The sequence below is a fragment of the Lissotriton helveticus genome, chromosome 5_1 (assembly GCF_964261635.1).
Source record: "Lissotriton helveticus chromosome 5_1, aLisHel1.1, whole genome shotgun sequence".
NCBI classification, from domain to species: Eukaryota; Metazoa; Chordata; class Amphibia; order Caudata; family Salamandridae; genus Lissotriton; species Lissotriton helveticus.
The window spans coordinates 1,974,318,447-1,974,336,667 of NC_136065.1; the positions used below are offsets into that span (position 1 = coordinate 1,974,318,447).

An 18,221-nucleotide genomic window follows, 5' to 3' on the forward strand; every position below is an offset into this window, starting at 1 on the left:
ACTATGAACATAAGAAATACCAAAACGGGACCTGCAGAGCTGCTCAAGGCTGCCAGCTTACTGGAAACCATAAACTGTGCACCTGTCTCTCACACTTCTTCATCCATCACACATGTAAGGGCTGCATCCCATAACACAATAACCGCCTCTAGGTGGTCATCACGCACAACATGGAAACACATCCCACACAGGATCAAAATAAATGCAACATGCTTCTCACCAAACACCCTACACTGTGCAGCATGCTACTCATGTCCACAAGCTCTTCAGCGCCCCACATAAGTTTAGTAAACGCTAAATAAATATTACAATTTGCGACAATTTGTCTGAAAACAGGGCATTGTACACATGTCCATCAGAGCGTCTCTGCTGTACGTGTTGTTGGGTTCCCCATTGTGCTTGCAGAACGCCACACCCTCCTGAACCTTTCTGTGCCCCACTCATGGGCGGTGTTCCATTTGTGAAATCATTACATAAACTAGGCCAGTCCTAGCGGAGTGTCACCAGTGTCTCACTGATGATTCCTGTATGGTTTCCAATAACTGCTTTGCAAAGTTCTGCTGAAAGATGATTTTCCACTTCAGACATGACATATATAGTGCGGTACTCTGTGCTCGTTATTGCAAGCCATTGGCGAATTGTCCTGTTCTTTGCCTCAAGACACCAAGAAAAAACTTGGCTAATAAAATATTATTACTGTTTGATCTGGGCCTATTACTGCCCTACATAGTCATAGAGGAGAAGTCTGCTAAGGAATTAATATGTATACTTTTAGACATAGGGTCTTTGGTGATAGCAAACTGCAGCAGAATGAACAAGCGGCTGACGTAGTACGAAACGTCATTACTTACAGGATGTCTTGTGTTATTTTCTTGTGCAGTTACCACTGGGAAAGAGGTATATTTTACGTTGTTGGGCCATGTCTATGGGATTTTGATTTTATTTGAAAGCTAGCACAAGGACGTCTAGACACAGATTTTACCAAGCATGTGGGTGGGCCCTTATTTATTTAAAAGCAGTGCATGGACTGTCTTCTTGCAGGAAAGGTGTGAAAATTTCACAAGGCACTTTACCTTTGTGTTTGTAGCAGTGCGCATTGTTCTAGTGCATTTTCCATCCTGGGGAAAAAAACGATCACAGCTCAATATTTTTCTATTAAGTACAGTCACAGTGGTATGTACTGGTGATTTTGCCAAGTGTCAAAAGTCAAGTCTCTTTTGGCATCATAAGTTCCAGGCATCATTTTGACATGGCGACATTAGGAATGAAAGTTGAACTAGGTGAGCATTTGGCTATATCAAGAACACATCCTGTTTTTGCTAAAACTATGCTGTCTGCAGAACATACTAAAAAAACAACGCAGTGGTTGCCTATTCACAATACAGAGCTGTACTGTATTCACTTCATTCACTAACCCCTTAGATTTTCTAAGTAAATATATACATTATAAACAGTGCAGTGTCACCAAAACCAATTTATGGACTCTCTGGGTCTGCTTCTGGGCTCTGAAGATGTTGACGATCTGGCCCCTGTCTGCCTTGTACTAGGAGATGAGGCTCCGACAGGCATGCTTTTCAAACCATATTGGTGGAAATCTAATATCATCAGTGTTTGGGATGGTGTTTTATAAGAGGATGTTGTTTCTGGAGGCATCTCTATGCACAATGGTCATTGCTGCCACAATGCTGATATCCGAGCTTTCAGAAAGCAAAGATTTGTCCCACTCTTAATGAATGAGGATGAAATTCTGGTGGTGCATCTTGCCCTGGACTGAGACACCGCTCTAAGTTCAGCTGTGAATCTGCAGCCCAATACACAGCAATATGCAGTAAACAGTGAATTGCAGCCATATTAAGCGAGCTTTGCCCCAAAACTGGAGTGGAAGTGGTTTTTAAGCATCTTGAGACCATGCAGATGGTCACAAAAGTCATATTAGGCGGCTTACCCTCATGGCACAGATTGGCAGCATTCATCACGGATGAATGCTTAGTAGTAGGGTTGCACTTGTTCTCTATGAGTGTCAAAGCTGTAAAAGTAGGGTCAAATTTAGCATTTTTCGTTTTCTCCATAAAAGCAAATACTCCCTTTGGTGGTGTTTTTGTCGGTTATAATCCGTGCTAAATGAAAACTAAAAACCTTAGGCTTATCCTTGAGATTAGTGTAGGTGATATTGGAAACATATTAGAAATTGGTGTAGGTGAGATTGTGTGTATCCTAGAGATTAATGAAGGTGAGGCTGAGAATATACTGGAAGATGGTGAGGGTGGGAAGTAGGAGAATCCTAGTGATTAGTGTATATAACGTGGGTGATATTCAGGAGACTTGTGTTTTGTTATTTAAAGACTGGTTGGGGGATATTTGTAAGGTGCTGGGTGTTGCTAAGGGGTGTGTTGGAGCTCTCCAAATAAGTGGTGGGGGGAGATTGGAAATAAACAGAAAACTGATGGTCTATATTTGGTCAGTGGGTTTGAAATGAACATGTCAGAGGTTCATTTTTGGGAGTGTAACAACATTTGGAGGGATAGGATTTCAAATATCCAGGTGTTTAATAGGGTTAATCCTAATATATGTCCAAAGAAACACTGGGCAATTTCTGTTTGTAAATGTATTCCTTTTTTGTGTGGTCTCTCTACAGAGACAAGCGGGAGCACATGAATGAGAGCCGATGCCTTCCCTGCCACCCGGAATGTCACCACCAAAATGGAACAGAATCCTGCTTTGGTTCGGTAAGGGATTGTGGGGGAGGAAGAAAGTGGCCCAAGGCCAACAACTAAGTACCACAGTGGGGAGAGCGAGAGAGAGAGCCAGAGTGAGTGACTGTTGCAAGGGGCTGAAGGGTGTGGGCCTGAGAAAATGTTCTCCTGCAGGGACGGGCGTACAGGGAAACACACATCCCAAAGAGATCCTTCCCTTTTCCGTTTGTATCTTGTATATTTATGAGTATCTAGATAGCGCTACTTATTCTGTCCTGTGGGAATTTAGGTTGGGTTTGAGATACAATTATTGTCATCACAATAGTTTGAATGTTCTTGTATGGAATATGTATTTCACAGAATGGAAAGATAATTGCCCCGGACTCTTCTATAGTGGCGACAAGAGGGTCTTGCTTGGTGAAAAGATTCAGCGTTTCGGCAGCTAACTGCTTATGCTTCCTACAATGTGCCCAATTTCTCACTCCTCAAAAGTAGCATATTTTTGCACCTAAATGCAGCACTGGACTCATATGAACGGCTATGCCCGAAAGGCCCTGAGAGCTTGTCGATGTTGGACAGTTACAGAATATGTCTGAATTCGATAGCAGAAAATACAATCAATGGGTGGAATCAATGCCCATGAGCATTGTACCACTATGTAATTCAAAGCTTTTTCGAAGATAAACAGCTTGGAATGTCCAATACCAGCATTATATGGAAGGAGTATAGAACGCTTGTGTACCTCCTGCCACACATGCTTTGATCAGCCCTCCTCCCAAGATAAGGAAAGCAAGCATCTTGACACTGCGGGAAAGAAGGTTGCGGTAGGGACAACCACCCACTGACAAATAGCCAACCTGGTACGTTTGCTGTCACAATATGACTGGTATCATTGGAAGGAAATGGAGGCCCTCATACAACACATTTCGTAGACCTATAGAAAGAGGGGTGAGGAATTGGTCACAAAGGGGCAACCTATCTGTAAAATGACCATAAGATGCACTCTGGATGCAACTGACACTTCATCCCGTAGTGTTAATGCTAGTGTTCTTCTCCGCCAGCATGCATGTCTCTGCGTCTCAAGTTTTAAGTCAGAGGTGCAGCAGGATCTTCTTAATGTCCTGTTTGATGGGGAACATCTCTTCGGACTACAAGTGAAGACAAGCATTTGCAATGCAATAGGTCTTGCATTAGGAAAGTTTGAGCTATTGGTATTGTAAATGACAAATATTTTATTTATGTGTTGGTTTTAAAAATAGCGAAATTATTAGCTTCGGCATTTACAATGCCAATATTTTTAACTTTCGCAAATGTGACACCTTTAGCATTTGTAATGCAATATGTGTTGTATTAGGGCAGGCAGAGCGAACATCAAGTGATGTAAGATTATTGTACTAGGGCTAGAGGTGAGTAAGTGGATTGCCAAACCCTATCACTAACTATACACAGTAAGCTCATAAAACACTTTACATGTGTAAAAGTGATTTTAATACAGAAAGCATAATTCTTTAATTCCTTTAAAAATAGAGGAAACTGACTTCACACTGCTTGCTGCTTACGAACTAAATATGGAACAAACTTGGCAGTCCCTCAAATTGAGAATCATCTTTCATATTTGAAAAAATTACAACATGTATTATCTGTCTTTCCAAACATGTACAAACAACAAAAAAGGGAACATTATTTTGGTCTATGTTTGCCCTAGTTCAACTCTCCACCTTACATTTGCCGAAGAAAAGGTTAAAATGAATTTGCCTTTTTGCTGCAGCAGTGCATTTTTTTTTCTAATGTGGATGTAAGAGCACTTCCGGGTACCCAACTCCACGAAGAGCTTAAGTGCCGCATCATCAAGGATAGTACATGTTTGCAGTATAATAACCCTGCTAGACGAACAATTATTTTCCTTTCAGTAACGTGATAATGTTGTTGCTTTGCTGAACTCTGGGTTTTCCAAAGAGGCGAGCCGGCTCTGATTATGAGGCCTCATTGACTTCGAGCCCCCCTGTCCCTGGCCCACACGCTGCGGAGTGTTGGAGCATTGCAGGTGGCTGACCTTGGAGACTGACGCTGAAAGGCTGCCAGCTGAAGGCAGCCCAGGCGCAGCTGGAGCAGGGCGACACATCCGCAAGTAGCCGCGGATTAAATGGGGTATGAATTCTGGGCACGGAGGCCCTGCCTGTGGCATGCTGAACAGGTCACCCTGAGTAGAACAAGTCAGATCAATAGGACATCCTTTCGATGTAGCATTACAACCTTTTTTAAAACATTAACAATTCTATTATATGCTCGAATCACAGTTATCGAACAAAAACGGTTAGTTTAAAAAAATCTGACAATTATATGCGATAATCAAATATAAGAAAAAAACGAACGTAAAGCTAATTAAACTGCATACTAATTCTATAGAAAAGAATTAGGATAGTTCGCGTTAGTGCTTAAATCCGGATTTTAAAACTATACCAGCTGAGAGGAGAGGCGGCCCGCTGTGACCGCGGCGGCTGGGACAGTGCACGCACAGCTAGTAGCCAGAAGGAGGCGTGCTCGCGACAGGCTGGGGAGCGCGCGCACACGTTCCAGGCAGCCACAGAGGCCTGGCGCACACCACCTCCCTGTGCCGTGTTGCGCGTCGTGGTTCTCGTCCCCTTTTCCTCTTCCGTTTCGAAGACTCCGCTCCTGGTAGTGCCCCCCGCCCAGTGTGTGCACCGCGGGGCCTGTTTCCTACGCTGGGGGCCTGCAACCGCCGCTCCCTGCGATGTTAGACAGTCGGAGTACGAGGAGGAAGAGGCGAAGGTTCCGCTGACCGCTCAGGCGCCTAACCAGTAAGTACCGATTCGGGGGTATGGCAGATCTCCCGGTGCATGGGGCGGGTGTGTGTGTGTGTGTGTGTGCAGGGGGGTAGGGGGCGGCGGCGTGTGTATGCGTGCTTGTCTGTGTGCGTGTCTGTATGTGTGTGTGTGCAGGGGGTGTGGGGGGCGGCAGCGTGTGTATGTGTGCGCGCGCCTGTGTGTGTGTGTTTTAGGGCAATAAAATGCAAGAGACGCATGGGGAGGAAATGCGTAGAGTTAGTGTGAAAATGGCCAAGTGTGAAAGGAACTTGTCTGCTAAATGTCAATGGAAACGAAAGGACAAAGGTGAACTATAGCATGGAAGCAGTTTTGTTTCTTAAAAGCGATTCAATTTCTGAGAAATATACACACGTTTTTGTAAAATCGAAACAAAACGTTTTGTGGTTATGTTTGTGTCATGTTCATTATTTGAAAAGGCAAAGATGTGATCATTATTTCATAAAATATCAGTAGTTGTTGAAATTGCATTTTTAATTAAATGGAGAGTTTCAAAATATTATGCATATGCACTTTCAAATTTACAATGCGCATGAATGTGTTTACATATGGTCTCAGGCTTTCCTGAGCACTCGTCTGACCTTAATGGTACATTGTGCATTTAGTCATTATGTTTAATGTAGTAATACTGCTAGTATTGCAAATCGTTATTATGTTTGTGTTCTTTTCATTGTTTATAAAGGCAAGGATGTCATCGTTATTTGCTAAAATATCATTACCTGTTGAAAACGCATTTTTACTTAAACAGAAGGCCTGAAAATATTATGCATACGCACTTTAAGCATTAGCAGGCGTATGAATGTGTTTAGACCTAATGTTAAGCTTTTATTAGCACTTGCTTGAGCGTAAGCATGTTCTGCGTCCAGTGAGTATTCTCAACGTAGTAATATTGTTAGTATTGATTGTTTACAAGCATTACAATTCTAGCAGCTTGTAGTAACATTGCTAACGCCTACTGGACTCCGTCATGTAACCTAGACTCTTTCCTTGTAAGGACTATGTGACTGTCAAGAGCACGCCCGAAGCCTATTTGGAATGCCATATTTACAAAAACATACTCTTTAGTGACTGTGTGCCATCGTACTTGCATACACGCATACGCAAACACGCACACACGCGCACACACACGTGTACACACACGCACTTAAACGCACTTGCTGGAGCTTAAAAAACACACATGCACACAAACACATGTATACACACGCAGTCCCACGCACTCCTTGAAGCGTAAAGGCACGTTGTCCGTTCAGTCTGTATTCTTTATTTTAGTAGTATTGCTTTTAAATGTTACGTACTATAATGCTAAAATGTTAATATGTAGCACAATGACTCTTTACAGTCGTACGATATAAAAATAAAAAACACCACACTTTTTTGCATGAGGCCACATTTGCATCCCAGACATGGCGGCGGCAAGTTAGCATTAGATGTATCTCTGATACTTTTAGCACAGGTCTTACATAATAAAGGAGCCACCAAATCAGCATGTGACATCTGATAGTGGCTAACTCACAAAAGATCACAGTCTTCAGCAGCTATTCGCCATCACGCTGTTTTAAAGCATCCTGCAAACTTCCCCACTCTCGAGTAACTGGCTTCAAACGACACCATCTTTTAAAAGACAACCGATGTCTAAGTTTGCATGGCGCCGGCTTCAGAATACAATACACAAACTAAAACCTCTCAGACAGCTAGTGGCAAAGTGCTTTCCATTTGCATGGCGCCAACTGGGTATGGCATACCTTTTCAGCAGCACTTTGACATCACGCTGTTTGAAGCGTTTTTCTGAGCATATTCGGCTGTATTAATTAAAAGCCAAAAACGCACTTACACTCCCTAAAAATGCTGACTTAATATAAGGCGTACGTGAATATGAAAAACTTATCACACATACCATATTCCAAACATTGGCTAAGCATAATAGGCAAATAAGTGATCGTGAATGTTTGAAAATAATGATTGAAAGCCAGCTTTGGTAATAATGCTCACAGCGAGCGTGTTAAATAAAAGGCAGCCTTGGAAAAACGAAAGCATAATAGGCAAATAAGTGATCGTGAATGTTTGGAAATAATGATTGAAAGCCAGATTTAAAAATAATGCTCATAGCGAGCGTGTTAATTGAAAGACAGCCTTGGAGAAACGAAACTGATGAAAGGCTATAGCTTTTAAAAATGCCGACTTTGTTTGCGACTGTCATCAACCTTTAATTTAACCGTAGCTTTTCAGTGAAAGCATGTCGCAAATAAGTAGTCGTGTTAATTAAAAGGCAGCTTTGGAAATAATGATTCAAAGACAGCTTTAGAAATAATGGTCACAGCGAGCGTGTTCATTGAAAGGCAGCCTTTGAAAAACTAAACTGATGAAAGCGAAACTGACACTGCACACACGGCAAGCAGCCAGCAGCGCGCACCCGCGGTCAAAACTGACTCTGAAAAAGCGCGCGTCTGACTCGTGTCTTCATTCCCAGAAACGGCTGACAATAGTTGTCGAGCAGACAGCAATCAATGCTTTGCATTGAATGCAGGTCGAGCTCGACCTAAAAAAGGACGCTGTGTTTTTTAAGTATATCTGGACTCTAAGGGGATCCTTTCATAGACACCAGGCATTAGGGAGCAATAAGCCCTGGTACAATCATACCAATGACTGCAGCATGTATTTCACGACTTCCACACAAGCAGGGATTACTCACAGGGAAGACTTAGTGGGAACAATGATAAGGGCAGCAGAAGAGGTGGCTCCGGCAGGGAAGCGCCTGCTCCCAAGCACAGTCTCTCCTTCTATCCCCCTGATAGTCCAACACCTGTCGGGGAGGATATCACATTCCACCATCTCTGGATGGAGATCACCTCATATCAGTTGGTTCTAGCAGTAGTCCCGCAAGGTTACTGCCTCAACTTCAATACCATCCTGACACCACAGGGCCAATTATTTCATTCTTATCCTGACACCACAGTGCCAATGATTTCACTCTTTTGCAAGAAGAGTTATCAGCCTTGCTCCAGTTATATCCTGCTGAAACATTTCCATATGATCAGTCTGTATGCGGTCATTCCATTAGTTCAACAGGAGGACTTCATGCCTTATTTGATCTCAAAGATGCATATTTCCGCATTCCCACCTACCCTGCTCATTTAACATACCTACAGTTTTTGGTAAGTGGACAGCATTACCAATCCATAGTGCTGACTTTCTGGTTCACCCCAGCCCCAAGGGTCTTCACAAAGTGTTTGGCAGTGGTGGCTGCTCATCTACATAGAGTAGGTTTTCACGTATTTCCGTACCTCAACGGCTGGTTGATCAAGAGCACCAGCACACAGCAATCTCTAGACACACTCAGACAACCTTGAACCTGCTATGCAGCCTAGGGTTCAAATTAGATGGCAAGAAGTCTCTTCTTCAGCCTCTGCAGAATCGGCCCTTTCTAGGATGAATTCCGAACACTGTTGAGCGCATACCCCTATCTGTAGAGGGTTATTTCATTTCAGCAGCTGCTACCTCTTTTTCACACCACTCACCCAATCATTGTGAGAATGGTACTGAAGCTCCTAGGTATGATGGCATCATGTATTGCAATTATTTTATATGTCAGGCCACAACTATGCCCACTTCAGCAGTACCTCACTGGTCAGTGGTCACAAGTGGTGGGTCAAGTGGAAGATCTAGTGTTGATAGAGGCCAGCATTCAGTGCACTCTGCAACAGCGGAACAGCAACAATCTGTTGATAGGAAAGCCTTTTGTGAACCTTGTTCCGCAGGTGACCATTACTACAGACACTTCATTTATGGGGTGAGGCATACATATAGACAGTATGACTGTCCAGGGCAATTGCACTCCCTTCACCAGGGAAGGCATATCAGTTACCTGCAAATCATGGCCATTTTCCTGAACTCAAAGCATTCTACTCCATATTACAACACAAGATGGTACTTGTATGCACAGACAACATGACCGTAATGCATTATAGCCTTCTTTAGAACCAGAGAATCCATTCAAACACCAGTAAGGTAAATTATCAATAAAGGCCTGTACATAGTAATAGGAATCACTCACTATACGTGCAGGGAATTCTGAATCCTATTCTGCAAAGCCAGAACCAAAGCTTTTAATTCATCTAGCTGAGTGGTACAGTCACCTAAAGTTTCTGGATATTTTTTTTGTGCCTGAAATACATCATCTTTCATAACTCCTTTTACTGCAGCACATGCTACTAAGTATTTGTGCTTGGTACCAACCGCAGGATGGGCTGAACAATGAATATAGATTTTAAAATCATATTAATCTCAAGGCAAATTCGCTAGACACAGACTATTCTTGCTTATAAAAGAGGTATTCCTGCATTTGTAAAGTAGGGTCAACAACATAATCTATATCAGTTGCTATTAAGGAAGTGGCCTACTGGATCCATCTTGGATGTAAGGCTTTCACTTTAGGAATGCTGGCCTTGGTGAGAGCCTTTAAGGTCGAACAGGAAACACCACAATGATGCATTTCCCCTGAGCCAATGGAAGTTCCTGGAGAAGAGCTGTTTGAACTGCAGTCAAATAAAATTCTGTGAGTGCAAAATGCATTTCAGCATTAGAATATAAATGTAAATTATATGCAATCTGCACTGTTTCGCCTTCATTTAATAAAACATATGTGTATCCACTGGAACCCGCAATTATGTGAATTACCAAGTTTGTAGTGTTAACACAAGTATGTAAGTGTTTAGTCTGTACATTTCTGAGAATAGCAGTGTGTTCCGTTGTTCAAAGTTTATTAGAAAAATCTGAATGAATGTTTTACCTGTTGTGCTTAATCTGGTATGTATGTTCTATTAAAGCTTAGAAAATGTGATGCTTGGCTTTTGCCTTCATTTGATAACTCATATCCCAAAAACAGGACACTGAGTAAGGCAATTTTAGATTTTGGAAATTTTAATTTATAGACATGTTAAGCAAATCCCAAAATTATGAGATACACCCTGGCCAAATGTGTGTTTAAATCATCATGTGTGAGGTAAATGTCATCAACATATGACAACGCTTCTATGTCAATATATTGTAAAGTTGAAGTTGCACGGGCAGAAAACAGGCCTGGACTGTTCTTATACCCTTGTGAGACCCTACAGAACCTTTTCTAAGCACTTGGTGCTTTTAAATCGAGGCTTTCAGGCCATATACTTTGACAGAAAAACCCATTGGAAACGTCCTATGTAGTTTTGTATTTTAAGCAAACAATGTTGTTATTAAGTCTGTGTTGTGTGTATTTTGTACAGCAAAAATGCATGTGTGACTGTTTAATTTTATATAGTCTAAGACTATACAATAGAAAAGATCTGGTTTAAGCACAACAAATAATGGGTTATTCATAGGGGAGACACAAGGCTCAATGACACCTTGATATTCTAGCTGTGATAGAATCTTCCAAACAGAGCGTTTAACACAAGTATAACAGGATAAAGTGAGTCTTTATCTCAACCTGCCTGGTTGCAATATAATACTGGGACTTGAGCAAGAGCCCATTCTGTAGCACATGCTGTTTTCACTTCCTCTGGAACAATAACGTAAAAGTAAGATACAATGACATCCTCTCTTTGTGGGACTATTCTAACAAACTCCGGAGTCTATCAGGAGTTTCTACTTGTTCGTAGTCATTAGTTTGTCTCACCACAAGAAACTCTTGAAGAGTCTAGTTAACTATGGAAACCTCTGCTGCGCTGTCAAACAGGGTTCTCGCCCATGTCTTGTTCCAAAAAAGAGTACTGAGTATTTGTGGCATATTTAGTGGAAACTCCAACCACTTTCTGCTTTTTGAATTGTGCTTTTTGTTGAGGAACGTTTTTCTTCCTTCTTTATGATGAAGTCAGAGTAGCTCTGTGAGTCCGTTTCCACATGCTCTCCTGTCTGCGGTCGCCTCTTACCCCCCTCTGTGACGGTCTGTCTGCAGAGTTCTGAAAGGAATGAGAAAGATGTGTATCAGAATACTGATACCTAGCAAGCTGTTTAAGGGTATCATGGCTAGGTAGATTATAAAGTTTTTCAGAAGACTCCGGTTGCAGAGATCCGGTCCTTGGTTTTTTCTTTTTGCTTTATCTATATTTTAATCCCAGTGCTTTTAGAATACTCAGGTGTCTATTTGGTAAGTTCGGCATCAGGTTTGCCTTTAGTTTGTGGTTTATTAGGCCTGGTTCCCAAACTGTCACGACCTATAGATGTATAGGTTTCAGAAATTAGTTTAAGATGCTCACATTCTGCTAGTAGAACTGTGGCATCAGCGTGTTGCGAGAGAAGCTGCTTCTCCTTTAAAATTACTTAAAATAATGGAGGACACTGTGGCAAAGTTGCCAATGAGTTTCATACCCAAATACGGGATAGGGGCTACTTCATGTCAGCCTGAATCTGTTTAAGGACTTCAGGTAAAACAGCAATGGATAGTGTACTGTGGGTGATGGTATAGAATGCTGCAAAACCAGTACCCCACGTATTACACTCCTTCACAAGGGGTACCATACTAAGTGGAAGACACATAATGAGAATTAAAAATGTATCATGGGGTTCCGTATGGGGACGCACTGCGTCAAGCTATTTGTTTTTTGAACAATCCAAAACGGAATTTCATCTCACTTCTTACGGACTTTATCCATAGTGGCATTAATGGTAATTGGAGTAATGGCAGGAATAGCTGACCGAGCCTGTCCAGTTTGAGGAACCCTTGCTGGAGCAGTAGTTAATGTACGCAGAACATACTGCATACTGCATCAGATGTCGATACAGTCTGACCAAGTGGTTAAAAAGAGCAAACATTTCACACTGTCGATTAAGAAAAGGGCTATCTGCCCAGATGGACCAGGTTGCCCCATCATTACTGAGAGGACGCAGTCTGACATTGTCTACTGTGTGTGGGAGGGTGCCTTGGAATCAATCATTATGTTCCTGGTATGTTAAAGGCGTTTTTTAAATATTCATATGGTCTCTATGCAGCCAAAACTGCAGGATAATCAAACCAGAAATAAAAGAATTCACATCTGTACGGTTCATGTGCCTCAACCACGAAGGTACCTTCTCCACCGCCTAAGGCGTACCCAGGTCCAGTTAAGTGTGCATTTACTGCTTGCCTGCAATTAACAGGAAAAACTACAGCTGGCGCCATATTTAATGAATGGAATTCAAAGACAGGAAAACACTATATGGGACAATCCTTTTAAATAATCAAGCGTGATTAACCTAAAGACATAAATATATTACCTGGACTTTTGCAGTTCTGACTCAGTAGTCTGCAAAGGGTTAGGGGACCACATACATTGTGCACAGTTGACTATACCACTGCTTGTCTGAATGCCTGACTGAGTCTCCCAGTGCATAGACAGTGATTGGGTTCCTACAATGCTAGAATTTGACAGCAGGATATGTTTATAAGTGCTTATGTTTCAGCAGAGAGATTAGATAAGGATATGGATCTGTCAGGATGATTGTAGAAGTGGACACAGACTCACAGTGTTATTCCATACAATCATTACTATACCCTGGACTTTTGCAGAACTGAGTCATTAATCTGCAAGGGGTTAGGGGACCGCATACATTTTGCACATTTGACTGAACCACTGCTTGTCAGTGGTTTAGTAGCTTGTCAGTGGTTCAGTAGGAAATCCTCTACATCAAACGTGTGTGTCTCTGTTATGTTTGTACTAGTTAATTCAATGCCTATTATATTCCCAATGTTAGACTAATGTTCTGATTTGTTACCTTTGCCTCAAATTGTAAAGCGCTCTGATATCCTTCGGGATCAAGTTCGCGCTATATAAAACTTTATAAATAAATAAATAAATAGAATAGGTGCTTCCTGTTAAGCTAAAGGAGGATCATCCCTTATCACCACAGACGTCTCTTTATACAGGTAATAAAGGAGCTTTGGGCATATGCAAGTAAACTACTCAGGAGACCTAGTAAATGGGTACCAGACCTAGAACGTTGGTAACTCCATGTTATGCGGTTCCTACGAATCTAGTAGGACTGTGTATTTAGAACAACAAAACTTCTTTATACAGAGCAGTGGCATAGCAAGGGGAGGGCGGCACGAATTTTGGGGGTGGCGGCCTTCCCCGCTCTTCTTACCAGTCGCCACAAGCACCCCCGCCACGCTCTGCAATGCGGCTGGTCGTGTGGCCGCAATCAGAGGATTCTCGCCCCGACCCCTCCTGCCCTCCGCCCCTCGCTCTTCAATGCGGCAGCCAGAGGGCTAGCTTTTGCCTCTGATACGGAGACTGAAGCTTCTTATATAATCAGGAAATGTTGGTCTGTTTTAGCTATCTCACACCACTAGAATTAGCACCATCAACCTAGAACATGACTCAGATTCCCAAAGAAATCGTGGAAACAGATGTAACCCTTTCATTTGTCAATTTTGCTTGCCCAAAGTGTCACAAAGAAAAAGGTACAATATTGCATTTTCAAACATTTATTGAAAAGCTCTAAACTTTATATATAAAACATGAACTGCGATTATCAGAAAGATAAAACACATCATTGTTATAAGCAATATTAGAATGGTGAAGTGAAAAACACAAAAATATCAACCATTTTAATTGTTCATAATATTACTAAGGTCACTCCTATCTAGTCCTAATTGCTATATGCGAAAGAGAGCAAATTGGGAGTACCCATCTGCTAGGCCAGTTGGAATGACATATCCCAATAGATTGGTCCCGTATGTCAGGATACCAGTCTCAGTCTCACTAAAGCACCGCTCTCTGTATGTGCAGTTATCTTCCTTCTCAGGATGAAGGTTGAGACAGCAGGACTACATGTCAGTCACAGGTCACAATGGTATCAGCATTCCAGGATGATTGCGGCAGGAAGTGAACCTCTCACCGACTTCAGCATGGACACTGTTTTTATAATAATACGGCAAGCTTATCGTACTGTGCCAGAGGTGCATAACAATGTTTTAATTAGACTGAAGCAGAAGATCGCCTCCAACAAGCACAGAAAAAATTAGACAATGCATTGTGTTCTGAATTGTGCGTCCCTGGAACTAACGGTGCAGACTGCAAGGCTACAAGTTCTATCAGAAATAAATGTGTGCATGGCACGTTTCTTACAATAAATATACATATATTCCTAAAAAAAATTTTTTAGGACACATACCTACTATTCTCTATACTTCACTTTCACCTTTCACCCGCTGAGCGTAAAACAGTCAAAGGGTAAAGTCTCTGCCTATGCTACTGTAACCCTAAAGGTACACAACATCTCTTTACTTAAATCTTCTTCAAAGAAAAACAGCTTGTAATGTCTGAGTCTAACACTAGATGGTAGGTGTATGCAAAGCATGTGAATCTACAGCACTACTACTATGAACAGATGCTTACAGGGTAAGTAACATTTTCCTTTCACCCTGTGGTTATTCAGCTTAGGGTTGAACTGCTGCTTTTAGGTTCATACTGTTCCAGGGTATGCTTGTGCAAGGCACATGTTGATTGTTATACCAACGTATTCTGTAGGTTATGTGGGAAAAGGACAGGTCACAAGTTGTCATTTCTTTTGACAGGGCGCCAGTCAGTGCATTTCTTGTGCTCATTATAAAGATGGGTCTGACTGTGTGGAGACGTGCCCTAGTGGAATCAAAGGAGACACCTACGTGCCCTTCTGGAAATACCCTGATGAAGACGGCATTTGTCAGCTTTGCCCTACAAACTGCACACACTCGTACGTAAGAACAAAGAGGCAGCAGGCACTTCTCTATCATATGATAATGCTCTTCATCAGTTGTTCATTGAAATGAATTGTCACTGAATATTCCTAATCCAGTCAAAGATCCTGGTGCACGTTTACAAGAGACTAAATAATTGTATGTAATTAAGGCAGTGTTGATATAACCGATTTTTTTCTAGGATGTCTACCTGGTACTTTTTTCTGAATCTCATTTGTTATTTCTTTCATTTAAAAAAAGAGGACAAATAACTTTTTTTCATACAAAAATATGCACAGTAAAAGTATTCCAGTATCCTACATATGGGTAAACCTTTTATTACTCATGAAATCAGTGAAAATACCCATGCGGAGAATGAGGACTACAAGTGAATAACGCTTCATTGCATCTCTCCCTGTCTCAGGTGCACTGTTCTGGATGAATTAGGTTGTCCTGTGGATCAAAAACCCAGGTAATAAAAAATCCTGTATCCCCTAAATTCTGCCTATAGCTTGCTTGATAATCCAGTTCTGGAGACCAAAACATCTCTGTTACCTTTGTTTGGATCTGCAGCAAAACATGTATACTTCTTCCACCCTTTGCTTGCACCCAAACCCTGCTCTTCCTCCTCTTGCAATGTGCTTCTTCACCTTGCTGTGTGCTTGCTTCTGTTTCTCTGTGCTCCCCATCAACCTGCATCCATTCCCTAAATCTTGCACTTCCTCCTCTATTGTTAGTGTGATCAGCCCCCAAGGCTGCATTGTATGGTGGCTTCCCCCTGACTTTTCTCTCACCATACTTCCCCTCGTTTTTTAGTGAGATCAACTCCATTGTGGCCTGTGTGGTTGGAGTTCTCCTGCTGCTTGTTCTCATCCTTCTCGGTGTCATCTGCTTCAGACGGAAGAATCAACTGAAGAGGAAGCACACCAGGCAACGTCTTCTTCAAGAAAATGAGGTGAGGCCATGATGGGCAGGAAATGTAAAATACCAGGACAGGATTAGAGCCGAAACGTGGGTGGAGAAACCAGAAAAACGTAAGAACTATTGCGCTGAGGTCTGCCATTCTTTCTTAGTATGTTTTCCTGGTTACATTTCATGTTTGTTTATTGCTAACCGTTTCTGGACGGTAGTCAGAATTTGCTATACTTAGCATTAAAATGACTGTTTTGTTAAAAAAGAATTGCTCAGAAATCTTTTCCTTGAAAAACAATATTGTTTTTCAATGTTGCTTTCCGCTCTTTTGCAACAGTATATTTTAATTTTCCCTAAAGTATTATTATATTGTTTTAGTAGTATCTTGAAACCTAACTCCCATTATTAATCTTAGCCCTACTTCTTCTTTTTTTTTTATTTAGAACATTTTATATAGCGCAAACAACTTCACAAAAAACTTTCTTTTATTTGAACCTAACCCTGACCCTTATTCAGACCCTAAACTTTACTTTTACCCATCTCTTGACCCTGACGTAGCCTTAAAGGTAATCATACTTTCACCGTAACCTAACCCTGAGCCTAAACGTTACCCTTATTTAGATACTAACCTTTACTATCTCCCTTCTCCTGAACCTGGCCTAGCCTTTACCTTTCACCCTAATCTAACTCTAGCTTTCCCTTTATAGCAACCTATACTCCTACAGTAAACATACCTTGGTTAATTGTTTTGTCCAACTCAAATCTAGCCCTAAGACTACCCCCAGCATTAACTGTGACTCTGAGCCTAAGCTTGACCCTGACCATTGAGGCTACTCTTTTCCTTCAGCATAACCTTAGCGATAATCTAACCCTAACTCAAACTCTAACTTTGTCACTAAACTCTAACTCTGCCCAAGTGGTGTCACTCTTACCCTAAATTTGATCTTAAACTAACCCAGACCATTATCTTCACCTTGATTACACACATGCCGTAAATTAAACTGGCCCTAGATGAAACTTTGACCTTGCCCCTAATTTAGCCAAATCCTCCTAATAATGAAGAATTATATTTTAGGTGCTTTTACTTTGCAAATAAAGTGCTCAATAGTTAAATGTCTTCAAGTAAATACATTTTCAGTAAAGAAAGGTGATTGTGGTTTGGATAGTGCATGCCTATAGGCAGGGGATGGCGTGCAAATGCTCTTCCTGATATATGCCTAGTGTGGGGAGGGGATTGCTACTTCTTAGCAAAAATAGTTTTCACTTTTTAAGGAGCTAAAAAGACATCCTGCAGCATACTGGGCAATCAAAGTAGACAGCAAACATGATTAGTTTTATTCACTGTACGCACTTGGTCACCTAGCTTGCCACTTGCCTGTAGCATCCAGTTCCTGCTTGTTCCACAATAATCCAGTTAAACCGCAGCTGCCGGGGTTTTCCAGCTTGGGTTCTCCCAACCGGGTTTTCCCACTCACCATTCTTCCCACCAACAGAAGCCCCACCCACCCGCCCGAGGGCCTACTTAATGCAGGCCGCAGCACGACTGCACAGCGTACCCACCAAAGGCAAGCCGGTCTGTGCCTGTACGCGCCTGGACCACACCGAGTGCGACAATCACTTTCCCTCCCGAAGATACACGAATGCCGAGCTCTACTCCCCCGGGTGCTGCAACAAACTGCCATCGTGCTGACCCACACACACCACGGTAGGACCTTTCACCTGCAACCACTGCCACTTCACCTGCCCGTGCAGACACACCAGCCCCACCCTGTACACACCACAGACATCACCTGAACAAAAACACCAACTTGCAAGCGCCCTTCTCAACACTCGCTCACTATGCAAGCATTCCACTGAATTATGAGACCTCATCACCACCCTCACCCCCAACAGCGTCTTCCTCACTGAGACCTGGCTCAACCCCACATCCGCCCTATACATTGCCACAGCGATTTACAGCAGATATAATATCACTCACCAGGACTGCACCAATAAGGGAGGAAGAACAGCCATAATCCACAAAGAGACCGTACAGTGTACCACCATCACCGACAACATCATCACCTCTATGGAACATCTCAACTTTAAGTTCCACACGGACGA

General features: G+C 42.2%; 1 protein-coding gene across 1 annotated transcript in view; it reads left to right on the top strand.

Moving 5' to 3' along the window:
- The window catches only part of ERBB2 (erb-b2 receptor tyrosine kinase 2), a 408,618-nt gene that overhangs the window by 339,337 nt on the left and 51,060 nt on the right, over positions 1-18,221 (top strand). The window contains exons 14-17 of the mRNA XM_078645660.1: positions 2,636-2,726; positions 15,066-15,223; positions 15,631-15,678; positions 16,023-16,161. Of these exons, the coding sequence (XP_078501786.1) occupies positions 2,636-2,726; positions 15,066-15,223; positions 15,631-15,678; positions 16,023-16,161 (436 nt within the window). The remainder of the gene's footprint in view (positions 1-2,635; positions 2,727-15,065; positions 15,224-15,630; positions 15,679-16,022; positions 16,162-18,221) is intronic.